Raw genomic sequence first — 17,817 nt, forward strand, 5'->3', positions numbered from 1 at the left:
GGGGGGGGAAGGAGAGGAACTAACTACACTTCGCAGATCATTCATTTTGCCTCCCAGCTCCCCTCCCTGCTGCTCCCCCGCCGAGGTAGGTAAGGCTTGTTGGCCAGGACTTCCGAAGGTGACTAGTGATTTTGGGTGCCCAGCATGAGACACCTTAAACGATGTAAAGAGCAACAGAGAGTCCTGTGGCACCTTTAAGACTAGCAGAGTCGTCAGACGAAGTGGGCATTCACCCACGAAAGCTCATGCTCCAATACATGTGTTAGTCTATCAGGTGCCACAGGACTCTCTGTTGCTCTTTACAGATCCAGACTAGCATGGCTACCCCTCTGAGACTTAAACGGTGTCTGGTTTTTGGACGATGGGTGCTCAGCACTTTGTTCCAGTTGGAGCCCTTAAAAATTGCCTCAAGTTGGGCCCGCAGAATCACAAGTCTCTTCTGCGAATGTGGGCCCGTAATCCTTACGTGCCTCCCTGGGTGTGTGGGGCACTGTGAGGCGAAAGGCCAAATGCCTTGTTTGTGAAGCGCAGGGAGTTACTTTGCTGGGAGGCTCTAGCACTGCCAAGGATGGTGGTTCATTTCCTTTGGTAGCTTCCTTGTGCAAAGAGCTCCCTGACAGACGCTGGGGTTTCTTAGCTACCGTCTTAATTTCAAAAGCAGATGGATGAATGTACAATCGTCTCTCCACAACCGCACACCCCTTTGTTTGACGCACCCTCCGTGCCATGCACCGAAAGACCTTCCTTCCCTGAAACCCCCATTTCTCACCCTCCGTTTTCTCTGGCTGATCTTGTCTTTCATTTTCATGTCTGAGGCTCAATTATTTGTCCTGGTTCTTTCTAAATCGGGGTGGCTATTCTTGGCATAAGAGGCCCTGGTGTGAGAGGCATTTGCAACATGCCATGTAGACCTGCCGTACCTTGATCACAAATAACAGGGAATATTTATTCCTCTGCGTCTGGCTCCTTAGAATTGGTGATGCTCTTGGTTTTAAGAGCCACCAGGCCTTTTCCCAGTTGACCCGGGAGATGTGTGCGTGTGTGTTCTCTCGTTAACAAATGAGCGGTTTGGTTAGGCAGTGCAGCTCAGTAAAATTCAATCCTGCCTGTGTCTGTGGATATGAAGGGTTCGACGCAGTGTGTTTGACAGGCAGAACATTGTGTAGCCGTGGAACAGAAATTCCATTGAAGCTCGGTTCCCCAGCTCTGAGAGGGATGTAATTCATTGAACAAACAAACATGGGTTTAAAGTTCACGGAGAAGCAGACAATGCTGCCGAGCTGGAAGCGTAAGCCACCTTTTCTTGACAGCGGGTCAGTCCCCTGCATTGTTTGTTCCAGCCCTTTAGAAAAGCGTGTTTTTCCTGTGATATCTGAAAGCAACCTGGCTGGTTGAGAGACTGAACAGGAACCTGTTAAAATATATCCTTGTCGGGGAAACGGAATGTATCGGCTGGTTCCTCTTAATCCCAACGCGCGTGTGTGTACCGATCACCTAAATAACACCAGGCATGCAGGGCTTGCTTGGGTGAGTAAGTGTTGGCAAGATTGGGCCCTTAGGGGAATTCAGAGATGATGGTTGGAAGAATAGATACTGCACAGAATAGCTCTACTTTTTTCTTTCGACTCGGCTGTTAAATAAAGCGGCTGAAGGGCTGTTTGTGTGTGGATGGTTTAAAGTGTGTCTGCGCAGATAGTCATTTCAAAGTAAAGCCACCCGATTGGCGTCTGTTCGAGCAGAGCTCTGTTTGTAGCTTTCCAATGGGACGTGTATGTTACAGGTCCTCCCCAGCCGGCGGGGACAATAGCAACAGGCACATACCGAGGAAGGTTCATTCTGGAGCAGCGTCTGTGTATTTCGTTTTGGATGATTTAAGCTGACAGGACCTGGTGATTATAGAGCGGTGTGCAGGGGCGGAGCGGGGCATCAGTTCTGCAGAGCTGGCAGTTTCTTGGACCCAAGGTGTAACTGATTAGCGTGTCGTTGTCCTGGAATGAGGCAGCATCCTACCTATCAAGCTATCCCTGCTCCCCTCCGATCGGCCCGCTGCCAACTCGTTCCGTTCTCAGACACCTTTGTGGTTTCTCCTAGGCTGGGCCACGTGCTTGGCAGGCGCTCCCCAGAAACCCACGAAGCCATCTCAGTATCCACCTTCAAATGCCACTTCAAAACTCCTTCACCCTGGCTCCTACCAAAACCTGGCCACAGTTAAGCTGCTGGTGTGCAGAGACAACTACCCGTCGTGGTGACCAATATCATCTCATTTGTTCCCTGTGCTGCCCCGTCCGTCTGCGTGTATCCATCTGTCCTCTCTTGCCCTATATTTAGATTATACGCGCCTTGGGGCAGGAACTGTCTGTCTGTTCTGTTTGTACAGCACCTGGCAGGGTGGGGCGCTGGTCCTTGACTACGGCTCCTCAGAGCTACAATAATACAAATAATTACGCAGTCCATGGACTCAGTCCTCACCAAATAGTTACATTTTGGGGGATGTTTTTTGGAATGCACAGATGCTTGCAGATATTCACACCGTTGTGAATATGTGTTGGTGGCCATTTGCAAAGCTAAAATTGCCTTTCTTGATTTTTTTCCCTCTCTCTCCCAGGATTCCACCTGAGCGGGACAGTAACGGAGCCGGCAACGGCGACAGAACCAGAGATGACCTATAAAGTCGCCATCAGCTTCGACCGCTGCAAGATCACTTCCGTGACGTGCGGCTGCGGGAACAAGGACATTTTTTACTGCGCACACGTGGTGGCGCTCTCGCTGTACAGGATCCGCAAGCCAGAGCAGGTCAAACTCCGTCTTCCCATCTCAGAGACCCTTTTCCAGATGAACAGGGACCAGCTACAAAAGTTTGTTCAGTATTTAATCACAGAACACCACACCGAGGTACTGCCAACTGCCCAGAAACTGGCGGATGACATCCTGTCCTCCAACTCCGAGATCAACCAAACGCATGGTAATTCTTAACGGCTTGTTTGATGACTTGCAGTAATATCTTTAGGCTCGGGGGCTGGCGATAGAGATTGCACAGTAGTGGACGCAGCCTTGCCTGTCTGCTTCTGCCCAGAGAGAGATGAAAAGGAACAAATTAAATTGACAGCCAAGCGCCTGCGTTAGTATCACATCGGCATTCGACGTTTGTATCTGCTTTGGTCTCTGTTGTTGGCTGCATGTTTATTCATTGGCCAGTGGATCACACAGACAGATACAACCAAGGGTCACAGATGATGTGCGATAAATAGCACAGACGAGAGGGGGAGGGGAGAGTCAAAGGGGGGGGGGAGGGCTGCATGTGTTTGTCTCCTCTAAGGAGTCCTTGGTGGGTTAAAGCACAGGACGGAGTCAGGAGAACGGTTTGATTCCCGGCTCCGCTCTGGCCAGCTCACCTAACCCTGGGAAATCTTGGCAAATGCTCACTCTTCCCATCCCCGGCTGTGCTCCACCAGCGTCAGCAGTGTGCGGAGCCCCGGTGCAGCACCATGGGAGCGGTGCCAGCCCAGAGCTGCGTTAGAAGATGCTTCAAACATTGCCATTTTCTCTGGGGCTAACCCTGTGGTAGCCAAGTGTTGATGAGGCGTTAATCTCTCCATGCATCTATTTGCCAAGTGTAAAATGAGAATAGCAATCCCGCCCTACTTCAGCAGGGGTGGGGGGAGTTTGTGAGGCTCAGTTCACATTTATAATGTGCTTCGAGATCCTCCTCTGGAAGGTACTGTATAGGTGAGTATTAGTAATGATGCTTTTGGTCCAGCGATCTGAGCGCAAGGTTTAGTGCCAGGATCTCATTCGTTCTAATCCAGCTTCTGACGTGGCCTTGAGCCAGACACGACCAGGTTTTCCAGAGATGCAGAGCATCTTCAGCTCCCTTTGACTTTAGTGGGGTCTCGGGATGCTCCGCACCTCTGACTATCAGACCGGGAGTTACTGTGTCTATTCCTCCAGCTGTAAAGAGAAGTTGATAATACTTCTCTGCTGCGTAAGGGTATTGTGGGGATGAACGTGTGTAAAATGCTGTGAAGATGGAAAGTCCAATATAAGGGTAAGTAGGATCAAAACTGGTCTGAATACCTGTGTAGAGCAAAGTTGCTCACGTTTAAGCAAAAAATGGTGGCAACTCTCTTCTCGCTCTGAACCTCACCGTTGGGGTGTAGCTGGTGAGAGAGCCATTTCGTAGCACTTCTTTCTCCAGAGTAGGAAGAGCCCGAAGACCCTGTACGAGGGGAATTCGTTTGTTGCTGTAGTCAGCAGATAGCAGCCAAAATCGTGTTGATTCCAAGTCTTGTAAAAATACAGATGCTGTTTTTTAGTTAGTGTCTATATTTTAAAGTTTGGAGTGGTGAAATATTCTTTTAAAAAATTCATTCTCTCTCTCTCTCTCTCAGTATGTGTGTGTGTATATATATATATACATACACACACACACACACTAACAAATTACCTTGTTCTGACAAAGCAACACATGCTTACTAAATGTAGGTGTGTGATTAGCTATCCAAAGATTCATGAATGAGATAGCTCTGATGCCAAAACTTAAATATCACATGCCTTCATTCTTGGAGATGACACAGACACGGTTCCTGAAATAGAGAGAGAGATCCATAATGCTTTGACAAACCCTAAATCAGTCGATCTCTCCCACTGCACCAGGATTCAAAACAAGGCTCAAAGAACTTAAGATAAATCATCAGTTCCCTCAGATGACTCGGAGTCTAAAGGGCCCAGTAGAAAATTTTAGTGTTCTAAGGTGCCTGTTGCCCAGGTTTTAGCTTGGGAACGGGATCAGTATTGCAGACTTTTATTAGTACGCAATAAACTCTGGATGCCACCAATAACGCAGAGCAGTAATGCAGTTATACGGAACGGGCATCTTGAGCAACAAGGCCTAAGGCAAGGAACCCAGGAAGTTCTGCAGCCTCCATCTGAAGGGGTTATGTGTACCAGATTGCGAGTACACCAGAGTTCTCCAATGGCTGAAGCTGACAGCAATCTGAAGTAGGCCTAGTCTATTTTTCCCTTGCCCTGCCCTTCCTTGCCCAAACACGTGCCAGCCTAGGACAATCTCTCTGTATTCTTGAAGCTGGGTGATTTAAAAATTTGTAGTATTTTGGTTTTTTTATTCACCCACCTCTTTGAGAAGTTGATTCCGTTCCCCTGAAAGTTCTATCATATGGCTATACTTGAAATGGTACTTTTAAGACGTATTCCCCAATTCCCCCCTCCCCCCCCCGTCGTTCCTGGTCTTGTCTGACTGAAACCCTCCGGGTGCCAAGATTTAGTCCCCTTCATGGTGTTAAAGTCGGGGGAGGCTTTCAGCATGTCGGCCTCTACAGCCTGAGGTTACTTCGTCTTGGAGAAGGAGCTGTCTGCCCTGAAATCCCACCTTTCTGTGAAGAGAGAGCGTTCACATATCAGATCAGTGTTAAATCTTCCCTGCCTGGCTCTGCTCACAGAAGAAGCTGCTTTTTGTAGAGGTGTTTGTATCGATCAGCTCGCCCTGGGTGTCCAGCCCCTGTGATTCACCCTTACTAACCAGCCTCGTTCTGAGCTGTCAACCTTCAGCGCTGTGAGTCATGCGGGGGCAGCATCGTCTAGCGATTAGTGCAAGCAGCTGGGAATTGGGTGTGTTCTGAGTTGCTGGGTGAGCGTAGGCCCGTCACCTGACCTCGGTGAAGTGTGACTCTCTTGCCCCATTTATAAAATAGGGATGATAATGTTCACATTCCTCCCAGAGTTCCTTAGCGCATTCGGAGCAGTCAGCATGGAGCGCCGTGTGCAGCCAGCTGTGTCCGGCAGCCCATGTGGGTGTGTTAGTATTAGGGCTTGTTCCTGTTACTGTCAGGGAGCCGGGGCGGTTAATTTCCATATTGGGCTTAGATCTGCTCAAATCCCCTCCCTAGCGGGACATAGCATTCCAGGGATGTAGCTTAATGGTGACGAACCGTGGCATCGTGAGGGTTCGATCGAACCGGGGCTGCCGAAGGTGCCCCTCATCATCCCTGTCAGTGACTGTCGGTCTGTTTCGCTACGTCAGGCGTGGGCTCGAATGGAACCTTGCAAAGACTCATAATGAAAGTGTCTCACCCTCTTAAACCCGTCCGTGTTCTGAGGCTTCTCTGGCAGTTTTAATAAGGTGACCACAGAGACTTTCATTATGAGCATTGTCCCCCCGGGGGAGTCTCATGGGCTTGCAGTTAAAGTCAACGTGACCCCCAGAGGTGGCGCAAAATGGTGGGCTTGCTGTCATTAACGCTGCAGCTCAAACTCCGTTTCTTGTCCTTTTTCCTCGGCAGTCTGCCTCGGGTGGTAACGGCCCTCACGCAGCCGGCGGCAGCAAGGGAGAGCTGCTAAAGGGGCAGACCGAGCTGGTTGTGGCCGTTTCTACTGTGGTACAAACTAAAGCTACTGGAAGTCTTTCTCCCTCCTTCAGCCCCTGCTCTCCCTGTTGGGAGGGTTTCTTATCACTCCGGCTAGCTGCCTGCCCTCTTCCTCCCCCTCTGGGTGAGCTGATGGACCCATTCCCAGCTCCTGAGAGCTCACGGAACTCGAAGTTGCGCTTTTCACAGAGGGGACGACGATTTTGGTTGGCGCTGTACAGAACACGAGATCATGGTTCTGCCCCGAGGCAGTCTACGGCGACAGAGTTAGGTAACAAGAAGCACATGGTGCAGATGCAGGAGGGAGAGCCATTTTGTTTTGTGTGGGGGGGGGGTTCTCTAGCAGTGGTTCCTCAAATGGGGGGATTAGCTGATGCCACACGAGAGAAGTGTGTCTTTGAGGAGGTAACGGAGGGGGAAAGATTAGGAGAATCTTTACACTGGACGGGGGAAGTGTGTTCCAAGTGAAAGGGTATTGCGGGAGAAGGCTATGAAGCAGTGAAGTGTCAAGATTCATTCTCAGAGTAAAGGGGCTCAGGAACGCAGTAGTAGGAGATGGAGTCCAGAGGTCTCTGAATAGCAACAGTGGAACACTGGCAACGCTGGTCAGTTTTCACTACTGCAGCATGACGAAGGTGTGAGCAGCAGCAGAAGCGTTGGCTGCCAGTCAGTCTGCAGACTCAGGAAGGCAACTCTGCATGAGTTTCTTTGGTTCACGTTTGGAAGCTAGCTCTGAAAAAGATTTGAGGGTCATCGTGGCTCATCCGCTGAACATGAGCATCCAGTGTCACGCTGTGACCAAAGGAGCTAATGCGAGCCTGGGATGCATCAACAGGGGAATCTTGAGTAGGAGCAGAGAGGTTATTTTACCTGTCTCCATGGCACTGGTGCTACCGCTGCTGGAATCCTGTGTCTGGTTCTGGGGCCCACAGTTCATGAAGGATGTTGGTAAATGGAGTGGGGTCAGAGAAGATCAAAGGATTAGAAAACCTGCCTTCTAGCGATAGCTGCAAAGAGCTCAATCTCCTAGCTTCACAGAGAGAAAGGTAAGGGGTGACTTGATCACAGTCTCTAAGTACTTACATGGCGAACAAATATTTCATAACAGGTTCTTCAGTCTAGCCGGGAAAGCTCTAACACCGACCCAATGGCTGGAAGTTGAAGCTAGACAAATGCAGACTGGAAATAGGGTATCGGTTTCTAATGATGAGAGTAATTAACCGCTGGAACAATTTACCAAGGGTCGAGGTGGATTCTCCATCACTGACGATTTTTCAATCCAGACTGGATGCTTTTCTAAAAGCTCTGCTCTAGGAATTATTGTGGGGCGATTTTCTGGCCTGTGTGATACAGGAGGTCAGACTAGATGATCACAATGGCCCCGTCTGGCCTTGGAATCTACGTATCCATAAGCACCTCAGTGTATTTAAACCGAAAGGGGAGGTCTGGTTCTAGCCCTGCCAGAAGGTTGGGGTTTGGATCAGCACTTGTTAGTAGTAGTAAATAGGTTAGTGCTGGGGAAGGGGAGGAGCTAGATGGCTTAAACAGATCTTTCCCATTCCAGCTTCCCCCTTGCAGCTCTGACCACATCAGCCCTTCGTCAGATCCCTTCCATTGCCTTCTGCATGAAGCTGAAGCTTCTCATCCTGACCTTCAAGCCTCTGTCGCAGGGCTTTGGGCTAGAACGGAGGGCGAACGTTTCAAGCCTCTCATGGTGTTCGTCTCGCTGGCAACATCACCCCTGCAGAGGCAGGTGCTAGGAGGGGGGTGATACCGGGCACGCCTCTCCCTGGAGCGTTGCATTTACACGTATCTGTCCCTCGAGGTGTCTGTCAGTTCGGCTCTTGGTCAGCCCGTGCGGCGGTGAAACCCTCCCGCTTCCTTCCCTTGATTTATTTAGCGTGTGCCTAGCTGTCTAGCCAAGCGATGGTATCTGCAGTGGCGTGATGCAGTTCTTCTAGGCCACCAGTGAACCTAGTCAGCAGGCGTTCCTCGACAACGTGCGGCATCGTCTGTGTGGCGCCGTGGCTGCACAAAGGGCTGTCCCGAAGGCCCCAGCACTACTGGTCGGCTGCCCAGAGACCTTGCCCGGTCCGGAACCTGTTCAACAGGGACCACTGGCGACGGGGCAGGTCAGAACCAGGCGGGCAGATTGTGAGGCCGGCGACGAGGGACTGGCTGGGGATTATGACAGATCCATTCCTCTCGTCAGAGTGTTTCCACCCTAACATCCCGGCGTGGCGGATGAGACCATAATGGGCGACGTGACGGCAAACGTGCGGCTGGCGCATACGTTCTCCAGTAACTTGCCTCTCGGCTGATAGGAGGAGGAGCGATATTGCTCAGAACTGGAGTCATGGGAGTGGAGTCGGATGCAGGGTGCCAGAGATGATGCGCACGGTGGCATGTAACTGTGTGCGTGAGATGTGTGGTTTCCCATCCTGTTTAAACATGGTTCTGGCTAACGCCGCTAGAGCAGCTGCACCATCAATTCTTCTGCCATTGCTGGTAGGAGGGGAGCTTCCCGGACTACTGCTCTGACCTGACTCAGTTTCAGTTACTGTATTCGCCTTGTATGCTGGGTCACTTGTCTAAATCCTCAGGCTTCCTTAGAAAACCTCATCTGATCTCGTTTCGTTTAAAAAAAGAGAGGCGGTTTGAGAGACCCATCAAAAGACATGACTCTCCACGCCTCCACGTCTCTGCTATTTTTAGCTCTTGTTCTAGGTCATTTGCTTTCCTGGTGCCTGTTTTTCCCCTTGAGTGTTTGTCTGGGGGGCTTTCATTCACTTCTGTTTTCTCTCCAGACGTCAGAGAAGCAGCCCAGCGGGCTCTCGGTGAGGCCCCATGTGCAATCATAAGACATTCCTCCTGGGCTTTGGGGCAGGCCATGGCTTAGCCGGCTTTGAGATCGGCTTCAGGTTTTCTTCCTGAGCTGTCAGGTCCTAGGGCAAGTGCCTCAAGACACTTTTGACCTCCCTCAAAGCTTCCAATCCGTCCACGCGAGGTTGGCTGGGAAGCCCCTGAGCAGAAGTCCTGAGCACCCTAGGTAGGAGCTGAGACTCAGACCGGGCTTCAGTGCAGATCTACCAGCAGCAGCCTGGTGGTTCTGTTTGGCTCCTCATGGCTGGAGAAGGCGCTGCCTTCCTAGCCTGTGTTCAGAGAGGTTTTGCTCCATTTCCAGATTTAAAAAAAAAAAATCTTTTCCTTCTCTTTTTACCCAGATTTTTTTATTTGCCCCCCCTTCCCCCCCCCTTTTTTTTTTTTAGCACTTGCCTATTAAATCTCTCCCATGCCAAGTACCGATGTGGCCGAGGGCGTCTCTCTCACACACAGGCACAGCCAGAGGCCAGTCTCACTCAGTCTCCTTATCGTGTGCCGTGACTGTGTAGTTGCAAGCTTGTGACTTTTTGGAAAGAGGAGGAAGGAGGGGAGGGGCTGAGGGCTGCTGCAGTCCTTTACATTCTGCAGAATACTCTGTCCCGGCAGCTGGAGCAACAGAGGCTGCAGCATGTGGCTTTGAGCTACTACAGTGATGAGGGATGTTTAAATCCCTAGATAAATACATTTGAAAGCAGGGGGCTGGGAGAGGAAACCAGCGTGGAAACACAGTGGATCATCAGATGTCCCAGAAGCAACACCAGTGAGCCCCAGGACAGCACAATCTCTGATCCATACATAGACCTACCGTCTGAACCGCCATGAGGCCAGGCCTTCTGCTTTATCCCCTTTATTCCTCCCCTACCCGTCCCTCTCCTGGCCCAAGCAACCCCTTTCTCAGTCTCTTTTTGTGACCGCTTCTGCATTTGGTTACGCGCTTCCTGGGCAGGCACATGGCTGTGGAGCTAGGCAGGGGTTGTCGGCCTTTCTTTCACACCTCTGACCCTCTTTGGGTGAAGGACTCCCTGCCACCTGCAGCCAGTCAGAGGGCATTGCAGATGACAGGCACAACCTCAGAGGAACGCCAGAAGAATCACATTAGGAAGCACTTGTCGGAGAACTTGGCCGTGCTCAAGCACTTGGGGTATCGACACGAGGGTCCTGTGGCCTTTGGAGGCTAGCCAGGAAATATCTGAATATTCATTGGTGGTCTGCTTTTCTCCCGTCCACCTGCCGTGTGAATGACTCTCTTCCTTGTAATCATGTGAACAGAGCTAGGTTCCAACTGCATTCCACAGCCAAACGCTGTGGAAATTTGGCCACTTACGTTCCGAGATGGAATTGGGTTTTCTCCAGATCTAGCAACTGATTTCTTAGCCATTTGTTTCATCTTCTCTTTAACCAGGTTGATAGCTTTGATTCTCTAGTCTAGCTTTGTTTCTCAGAAGGAGACCTCTGGGGGAGGGATAGCTCAGTGGTTTGAGCATTGGTCTGCTAAACCAAGGGTTGTGAGTTCAATCCTGGAGTGGGCCCTTTAAGGGATCTGGGACAAAATCAGTACTTGGTCCTGCTAGTGAAGGCAGGGGGCTGGACTCAATGACCTTTCAAGGTCCCTTCCAGTTCTATGAGATAGATATATCTCCATATATTATCTTGCTTACGTGGATGGGAAATTCTTAAGCGTTGAGGCTGGAGTAATGGATGGGACTGTTTGGCTGGCGCTAGTTGGACCAATTTCATGTGTAACTGTACTTCCGAAGTCTGTGTGATGGGTTTGCACCCTTTCCAGGGGAGATGTGTGGTGGTGGTTCCTTAAATCTTGATCTTTTAGGAAATCTGTCAAGCGTATCTGAAAACAGAGTTTTTAGAACAGGAATGTTGCTATAGTATCTAAGCGGCATTTTAAGCAGACTCGAGACCTGCTTTCCATGCTGTTCCCTGGTAACTTGGAGGCCGGACGAAGAACCACCCTTCAGTTTTACTTACGTCACCACATTCTACGGGCTAGGTTACCGCAATGTTAAAATTGGCAATATACAATTGAGTGTTCCTATCATTAATATTTAAACATTTCACAGATCCCATTATTTACTCTTAAATGTTTGTCTATTTCCCCAGTGTAACTGGTAATACATTATCTGCTCTTCCCGGTCGTCTGTGTAGGAGTCTGATATTACAAACACCCTCTATGAATCTTTTATATTAATGCAAAATAAATTCACAAGTGATAACTAGATATTTATTTTGAAGTGCAAGAAGTATGTTACTATTCAACTGAAATCTAAAAATTGGATGTGAAACCTGGGTGACTTGTTATGGTGGAGGGGGACAATGTTACATACAAAATCCACTCACACGCTTCTTCTTTCTTGCCATCATGTTTTTGTTTAGAGCAGTGACCATTATAACCGATTGCCGGATGGAAATCACGGCCTTGCTCCTCATGACCCGTGGATCAGTCCAGTTTTGCATATTTTTAAACGATCCTCTTGTTCATTACTCTCGGGTTTAAACTTTAAACCCAGTGGCCGCATTTTTCAGAGGCGCTGAGTGTGCACAGTTTCCAGCGATGTCACTTACCACTCATCACCATACCTAGCTCGTCTATACAGCCCTTTGATGTAAAGAGCCGTAGCAGAGCTATGTAGTATTATTATTTACATTTACAAAGGAGGTCAGTATCACCCCCATTTTGCAGGTAGGGAAACTGAGGCATGGAAGGGAAGTGACTTGCCCAAGGTCAGCCAGCAAGCCAGTGGCAGAGCTGGGAATGGAACCCAGGTCTCCTGAGTCACAATCCAATGTCCAGTCTGTTAGTCCGCACTGTTTCCCTAGGAACATGGGAATTGTCAGACTAGATCGGACCTGAAGTCCATCTACCCAGGATACTGTCTCCAACAGTGGCCAGTGCCAAATGCTTCAGAGGAAGGTCTAGAAACCCCACAGTAGGCCGATATGGGTACTCTGCCCCCATGTAGCTCTCTTCCTAATCCCTTGGTTTGGGTCCTGAAGTACAAGTTTTTTATATCCTTCAACACTTTTTTTGGTTAGCAATATCTATTACAACTCTGGGTATTCTTGTTATCCATGTGAACATCCACTCTTTCTTTGATCTTGCTAAATACTTGGCCTCATTGACTTCCTGTGGCAATGAGTTCCACAGTTTAATTGCACATTGTATGAAAAAGTATTTCCTTTTATCAGTTTTAAATCTGTCGCCTTTCAATGTCATTGACAGCCCCCTTGTTCTTGTGTTAGGAGACATTGGGTCTGTCTACACGGGGATAAAAGCCCCACGGCTGGCCTGGGTCAGCTGACTTGGGCTCACGGGGCTAAAAATGGCCAAGTAGACATTCAGGCTCAGGGCGGGACCCTCCACCCTTGCAGGGGCCTAGAGCCTGGGCTCCAGCCTGAGCCCAAACATCTAAACAGCAATTATTCAGCCCCTGATCCTGAGCCCTGTGAGCCCAAGCCAGCTGACCGAGGCCAGCTGTGGGGGTTTTATCCCTGTGTAGACATACCCATTGAGAGCAATGGGTGCTCAGAACGTTACAGACCAGGTCATGAGAGGAAGGTCTGGCCCAGTGGTTAGACATGGGAGACCCAGGTTCAGGTCCGTGCTCTGCCTCAGACTCCCTGTATGACCTTGAGCCATCCACTTGGTCTCTCGGTGTCTCTGTGAAGTGGGATAGCAGCACTTCTCTACCTCTGTCCAGGGGTGGTGTTTGGATAAATACATTGCAGGCAGGAGGGGCTCAGGGACTGTGGTGATGGCGTCCAGATAAGTGCCTGAGATAGGTCAGAGGTCCGTGGCTCTGGGTAATCAGACCAATCTCTCTCTCTCTCTCTCTCTCATTCATTAGTGGGCGGGGAGAGGAGCTAACCAGGAATACAGACGAAAGATGTTTAAACTCCAGCCCGGGGTTGAGCCAAAAGGGTCTCAGTCCCTTGGGCCTGTTCCTTCAGCCGAAGTCGTAGGGTTTGGCCATTGGTGTCAGTGGAATCAGGATCAGCCCGTTGTCTCCAGTTGAACGTCAGGAGCGCCGCACGGATGCCTTTGGACTTAGCCAGTGTCTGTTCATGTCCTTGCTACTGTTTTAAATTCTGCCCCAATGATATTGTCCCGTTGATTATAAACTATGCTGCTGAGGAAATAGCAATCAGTATCTTTCTTGGGTAGGGTACAGTGTATGTCTCGGGCTTGGCTGGGAAGTCCCGCATGCATTGATTGCTAGCAAGAATTCAAGGAGGCTTTTTAAAGGGGGTGTATAAAAGACAAGGAATTACATCTTATCGGGTCAAATGTGTTCAGTATCTCACCCGACAGGTCGCAAAGTGGCTTCGTTTTGTTGCCCTCTCCTCAGAAGCAGTTATCTGGCTCCACCAGAAGTATTAGAATTGGACTTTAGAGGGGTTGTTTTCGATCCGTTGATGTAGCAACAGCGACTGTCTCTCATCGTTTTCAAAGAGACCCTCTCTGGGAGTTGAGTGCTCTCGGGATCCGGCCCATTGCCCGGCGCGGGAGCTGACTGGATGGCGTGCCGGGCTAGTTCCTAGAGGTGGAGAACCTGCAGGAAACTCTCTGTGGCCCAGCCATGATCAGGAAGATCAGAGCTGCCTTTCCTAGCCAGCCGGTCGTGACAGTAGAGATGTGCTTTCCTGGTCGCATTCCTGCAGAGCAGAGAATACGTCATACAGCTTTACTTGGAAACGTGTGAGCGATTGCTGTCCGTGCGGTGTCCTGTTGTTCCAGCGCTGACCCCCTTACTCACTCAGGAGTGAAAATAAGCATGAGAGAAGTAGGTTAAAGTTCAGCGGCGCATGCTCCAGGCTCACGGATTTTTCATTGTCACCATTTTTCACTGAGGAATTTCTGTTGAGCCCTTTTGCTCTGTGGAACCAAAACAGTCGCGCACAGGGAGTCGGAGGGTTTTGTTATCTAATGTCAAGCATCCAGATGCAGAGATGCTGATAATTTTTACAAAGTAGCAGCATTGTTCGGCTGCTCACAAAGCTGCCTTTGAAGAATGTGAAAGGTTTTAAAATACTGTATATTTGTGATTAGCGCAAATCGACGGCCGTGCCGAGATGCAAAATGTTTTTTAATTTAACAGCTGAGTGCTGCGGAATAAATATTGCTTTGTGCTCGAGAGACACAAACTGCATTTTATCTAGTGGCTTCTGAGAAAAAAAATCCTGTCAACTGGGTCTTTCATCTCTAAGCTTAGCTCCTTTTGACTTTGCAAGGAATGTCTTGGACGCTGCCGTATTCGGGTATCTTCCATGCAAATGGTAAACTGTGCTGTTCTCCACCAGCTCCGTAACTGTAACCTAGTTAGTGTGAGCCTGCAACGCAAGGGACGGTCATTGACGGTGGGTGTGAACGTAGCAAAACAGACAGAAGAATTTGAAATACGAACAGGAGAACGAGAGAGGTGTGAAGGGAAAACCAGATCCTCCTCTTTCTTTCTCTAAGACACTACTATTTTCCCCTTTGAAATATCCTGATTCAGCTGTTAGAAAATATGGCTCGTCCCCTGCAAACCTCGCTCACGCAAGCAGATCTGCTGAAGTCGATGGGGCCACTCGTGAGAGTGAGGACTGCTCGTCTGAGGAAGGTTTGCAACAATTGGGGCAAACAGAAATCTCCAACCACTAGGAAGAGCCAGAGGAAAACCTCGGCCGTCTGCTGTAGTGACATTGTCCCTATCCTCTTTGTATTTAAAAGAAACCAGATTCACTCTTTATCTTTTCTTTAACCTTGCTTGGCAGAGGAGCGTGGGGGGGAGTTGGGTTCATTTTATCCCTCTCCACCACCAGTTTGGTTTGTCATCTTGGGCCCTGATCCTGCCGGTGGATCCACATGAACACCAGAACGCTTCCTGGCACAGGACTCACCTGGATATAATTGCAGGATCAGGGCGTTGGAGTGTGACCTGAGCCCTTAGATGGCTAACCCCGAACATTCCCAAAGCCTTTGACTTCTCCCCCGGGGTCTGTTCTCCCCTTTCACTCACTTCGCGGGGGAGTTCCCTTCCACTCCTAGTCAGTGACCTGTTCTTGTCCCCTGGCCTAGGTTGGTGACAGACAAGGAGAAACACAAGCATTCACTGACCATTACAAAATGAATCATGAAAAGTTCTTGGTGGTGGTAGAACTTGTAGAGGGCTTGATGCTCGTTTCTCTCTCTTTGTTAACAAGCGCCACATTTCAGGCCTCACGCCGGCAGGCAGCATCTCCTGCAAGTCGTTGGGCCTCTTCCACTGGGGAAGCGTGCGAGGGGAGAGCGCCCGGGTCTGGCGTCTGCAGCTATAAACGTGATCGCCTCCCTTTCACAGGTGCGCCAGACCCCACCGCTGGGGCCAGCATTGACGATGAAAACTGCTGGCATTTGGACGAGGAGCAAGTAAGAGAACAAGTGAAGCTGTTCCTGTCTCAGGGAGGGTACTACGGCTCCGGGAAGCAGCTCAACTCCATGTTCGCCAAGGTGAGCCGTTGGTTACTCTTTTCCTCGTGGAGTTCTCTGGTGCTCGTCCCCAAGTGAGGCTTCTCCACCACCACCACCCTGCGCTCGGCTGGGAATCGTTGTGTGGGGGTTGGGCTTTCAAAGGCACAGCTTGGCCCTCTATTGACATAGCATGTTGTCGTCCATACACTGTCCGTTCCACGCCATGCTCTCCCCACTAGGCTGCCCAGAGTGCTCCAGGAAGTGGCTTCCTCCTCGTCCCCAGGTCCCCTGCCAGCGCGGGATGGGGGAGGGCGGCCAAGCTGTGCATCCAGGAGCAATACAAGTGAACGCTTGTGGATGGTTGCGTGTGCTTGCAAAGGCGGGTCGCACCGTTAGTTCAGCTCCCATCGTTAAGTGTCGGCTCCAGATCTTTCATGAGTCCGAGCCCAATAAAACAGCAGTTCTGTAGCCTGGGATGGACATGCCGCCTCAAACGGTTCTGAGGGCTGGGCTGGGCTCATCAGAGCCCTGTTGAAAGAATCTTGGGTAAGTTACTGTCCCTCTAGTAGCCTGGATGGGTGACCATGGGTTGCCTAGAGCAGTGGTTCTCAACCAGGGGTACGTGGACCCGTGGGGGTACCCAGAGGTCTTCCAGGGGGTACATCAACTCATCTAGATACTTTCCTAGTTTTACAAGGGCCACATAAAAAGCACTAGCAAAGTCAGTACAAACTAAAATTTCATACAGACAGTGACTTGTTTATACTGCTCTATATACGATACACTGAAACGTAAGCACACTATCTCTATTCCAATTGATTTATAGTATAATTCGATGGTAAATGAGGAAGGCAGCAGTTTTTCAGTAACAGTTTGGCTGGGACACTTCTGTATTTTTATGTCTGATTTTGTAGCAACTCGTTTTTAAGCGAGGTGAAACTTGGGGTCCACAAGACACACCAGGCTCCTGAAAGGGGGACGGAGTCTGGAAAGGTTGAGCCACTGGCCTAGAGGTAGCACGGCATCCTACTGTCCTGCCGGCTAATGTGATCCTGGTGAGATGGAGCGTGTCTACGAAGAGCCTGAGCATGTCTTTAAAAACCGTCTCTTCTCCAGCTGACCCCTCCCGTCTCTAACCTAAGAACTTCTCCCGACCTCTTCCTCCCTCCCCGCTTCAGGTCCGTGAGATGCTGCGCATGAGAGATTCCAACGGCGCCAGGATGCTGACGTTAATAACGGAGCAGTTCATGGCGGATCCCCGGCTCTCCCTCTGGAGGCAGCAGGGAACGGGCATGACGGACAAATGCAGGCAGCTCTGGGATGAGCTGGGTAAGTTTCCCATCTCGCAAAGAACAGCAGGGCTGTCGGTTTGTCAGATCAGTTGGGCTGGGAAGGGCTGGAAAGAGTTCGTCTTAGCAGAGCGACCTGAAAGACCGTAAGTACCCAGCACTGTCTGACTCCGCACAGCCGTCCTACGGGCCCTAACGGGCTGCAGAAGGCTAGACAGGTGCTAGGCAGTAAGGGGAAGGGTGAGTTTCATAGCAATCGATCAGTCAGAAATTAATTTCTTTTCCCCCCTGATTTAGCTTCTCCGCTTTAGAAATAACCAACCAACCCACCCCTGTTCTACCCAGGAGAGGAACCGGTGTTAGGGTGTAGGTGACTGTGTTGACAGCTGCTCGGCTAAATGTCTGCCCAGGGAAGTCAGTGAGCGGCAAGTCCTAGAGGCTGCTGTGGGAACAACTTGGCTTGTGGCTTAGCCATGGGGGTAGGGAAGGAAGTTCGTCTGGCTGGCTAGAAATCTCTGAGTAGACTTTGGTTTGGGGCTGGCAGCTCTGGCAGGGGGCGTCATGCCCCGCTCCCTTTAGCCGTCTGCCTGTTGGAGCTCCCTGCTCAGCCTTCGGCAGAGAAACCCGTTCAAAGGTTCGGGCGGTGGCTGAGGTCAGAGGAGCTTTGCGGGGGTCCACACCATTTGTTGCCATGGGCCGGAATTAGTGTTACTAGTGAGCCCTAATCTGCAAGGAGAGAGGCGGCTTCTTCAGCTTTGTCCGGGGGAGCAAAACTTTTCCCCATGACAGGCAGTGGGGGCAGGTCACCAGTGTGTGGGGG

The 17,817-nt window shown here is 50.3% G+C and overlaps 1 protein-coding gene across 1 annotated transcript in view; it reads left to right on the top strand.

The window, feature by feature from the left end:
* The window catches only part of ZSWIM5 (zinc finger SWIM-type containing 5), a 67,221-nt gene that overhangs the window by 19,601 nt on the left and 29,803 nt on the right, over window positions 1-17,817 (top strand). Inside the window, exons 2-4 of the mRNA XM_026651970.1 lie at window positions 2,606-2,962; window positions 15,599-15,747; window positions 16,887-17,037. Coding sequence (XP_026507755.1) covers window positions 2,659-2,962; window positions 15,599-15,747; window positions 16,887-17,037 — 604 coding nt within the window. The 5' untranslated portion in view covers window positions 2,606-2,658. The remainder of the gene's footprint in view (window positions 1-2,605; window positions 2,963-15,598; window positions 15,748-16,886; window positions 17,038-17,817) is intronic.

This window comes from Terrapene carolina, unplaced genomic scaffold, assembly GCF_002925995.2.
Source record: "Terrapene carolina triunguis isolate 2854851 unplaced genomic scaffold, T_m_triunguis-2.0 Scaffold110, whole genome shotgun sequence".
Taxonomy (NCBI): domain Eukaryota; kingdom Metazoa; phylum Chordata; order Testudines; family Emydidae; genus Terrapene; species Terrapene triunguis.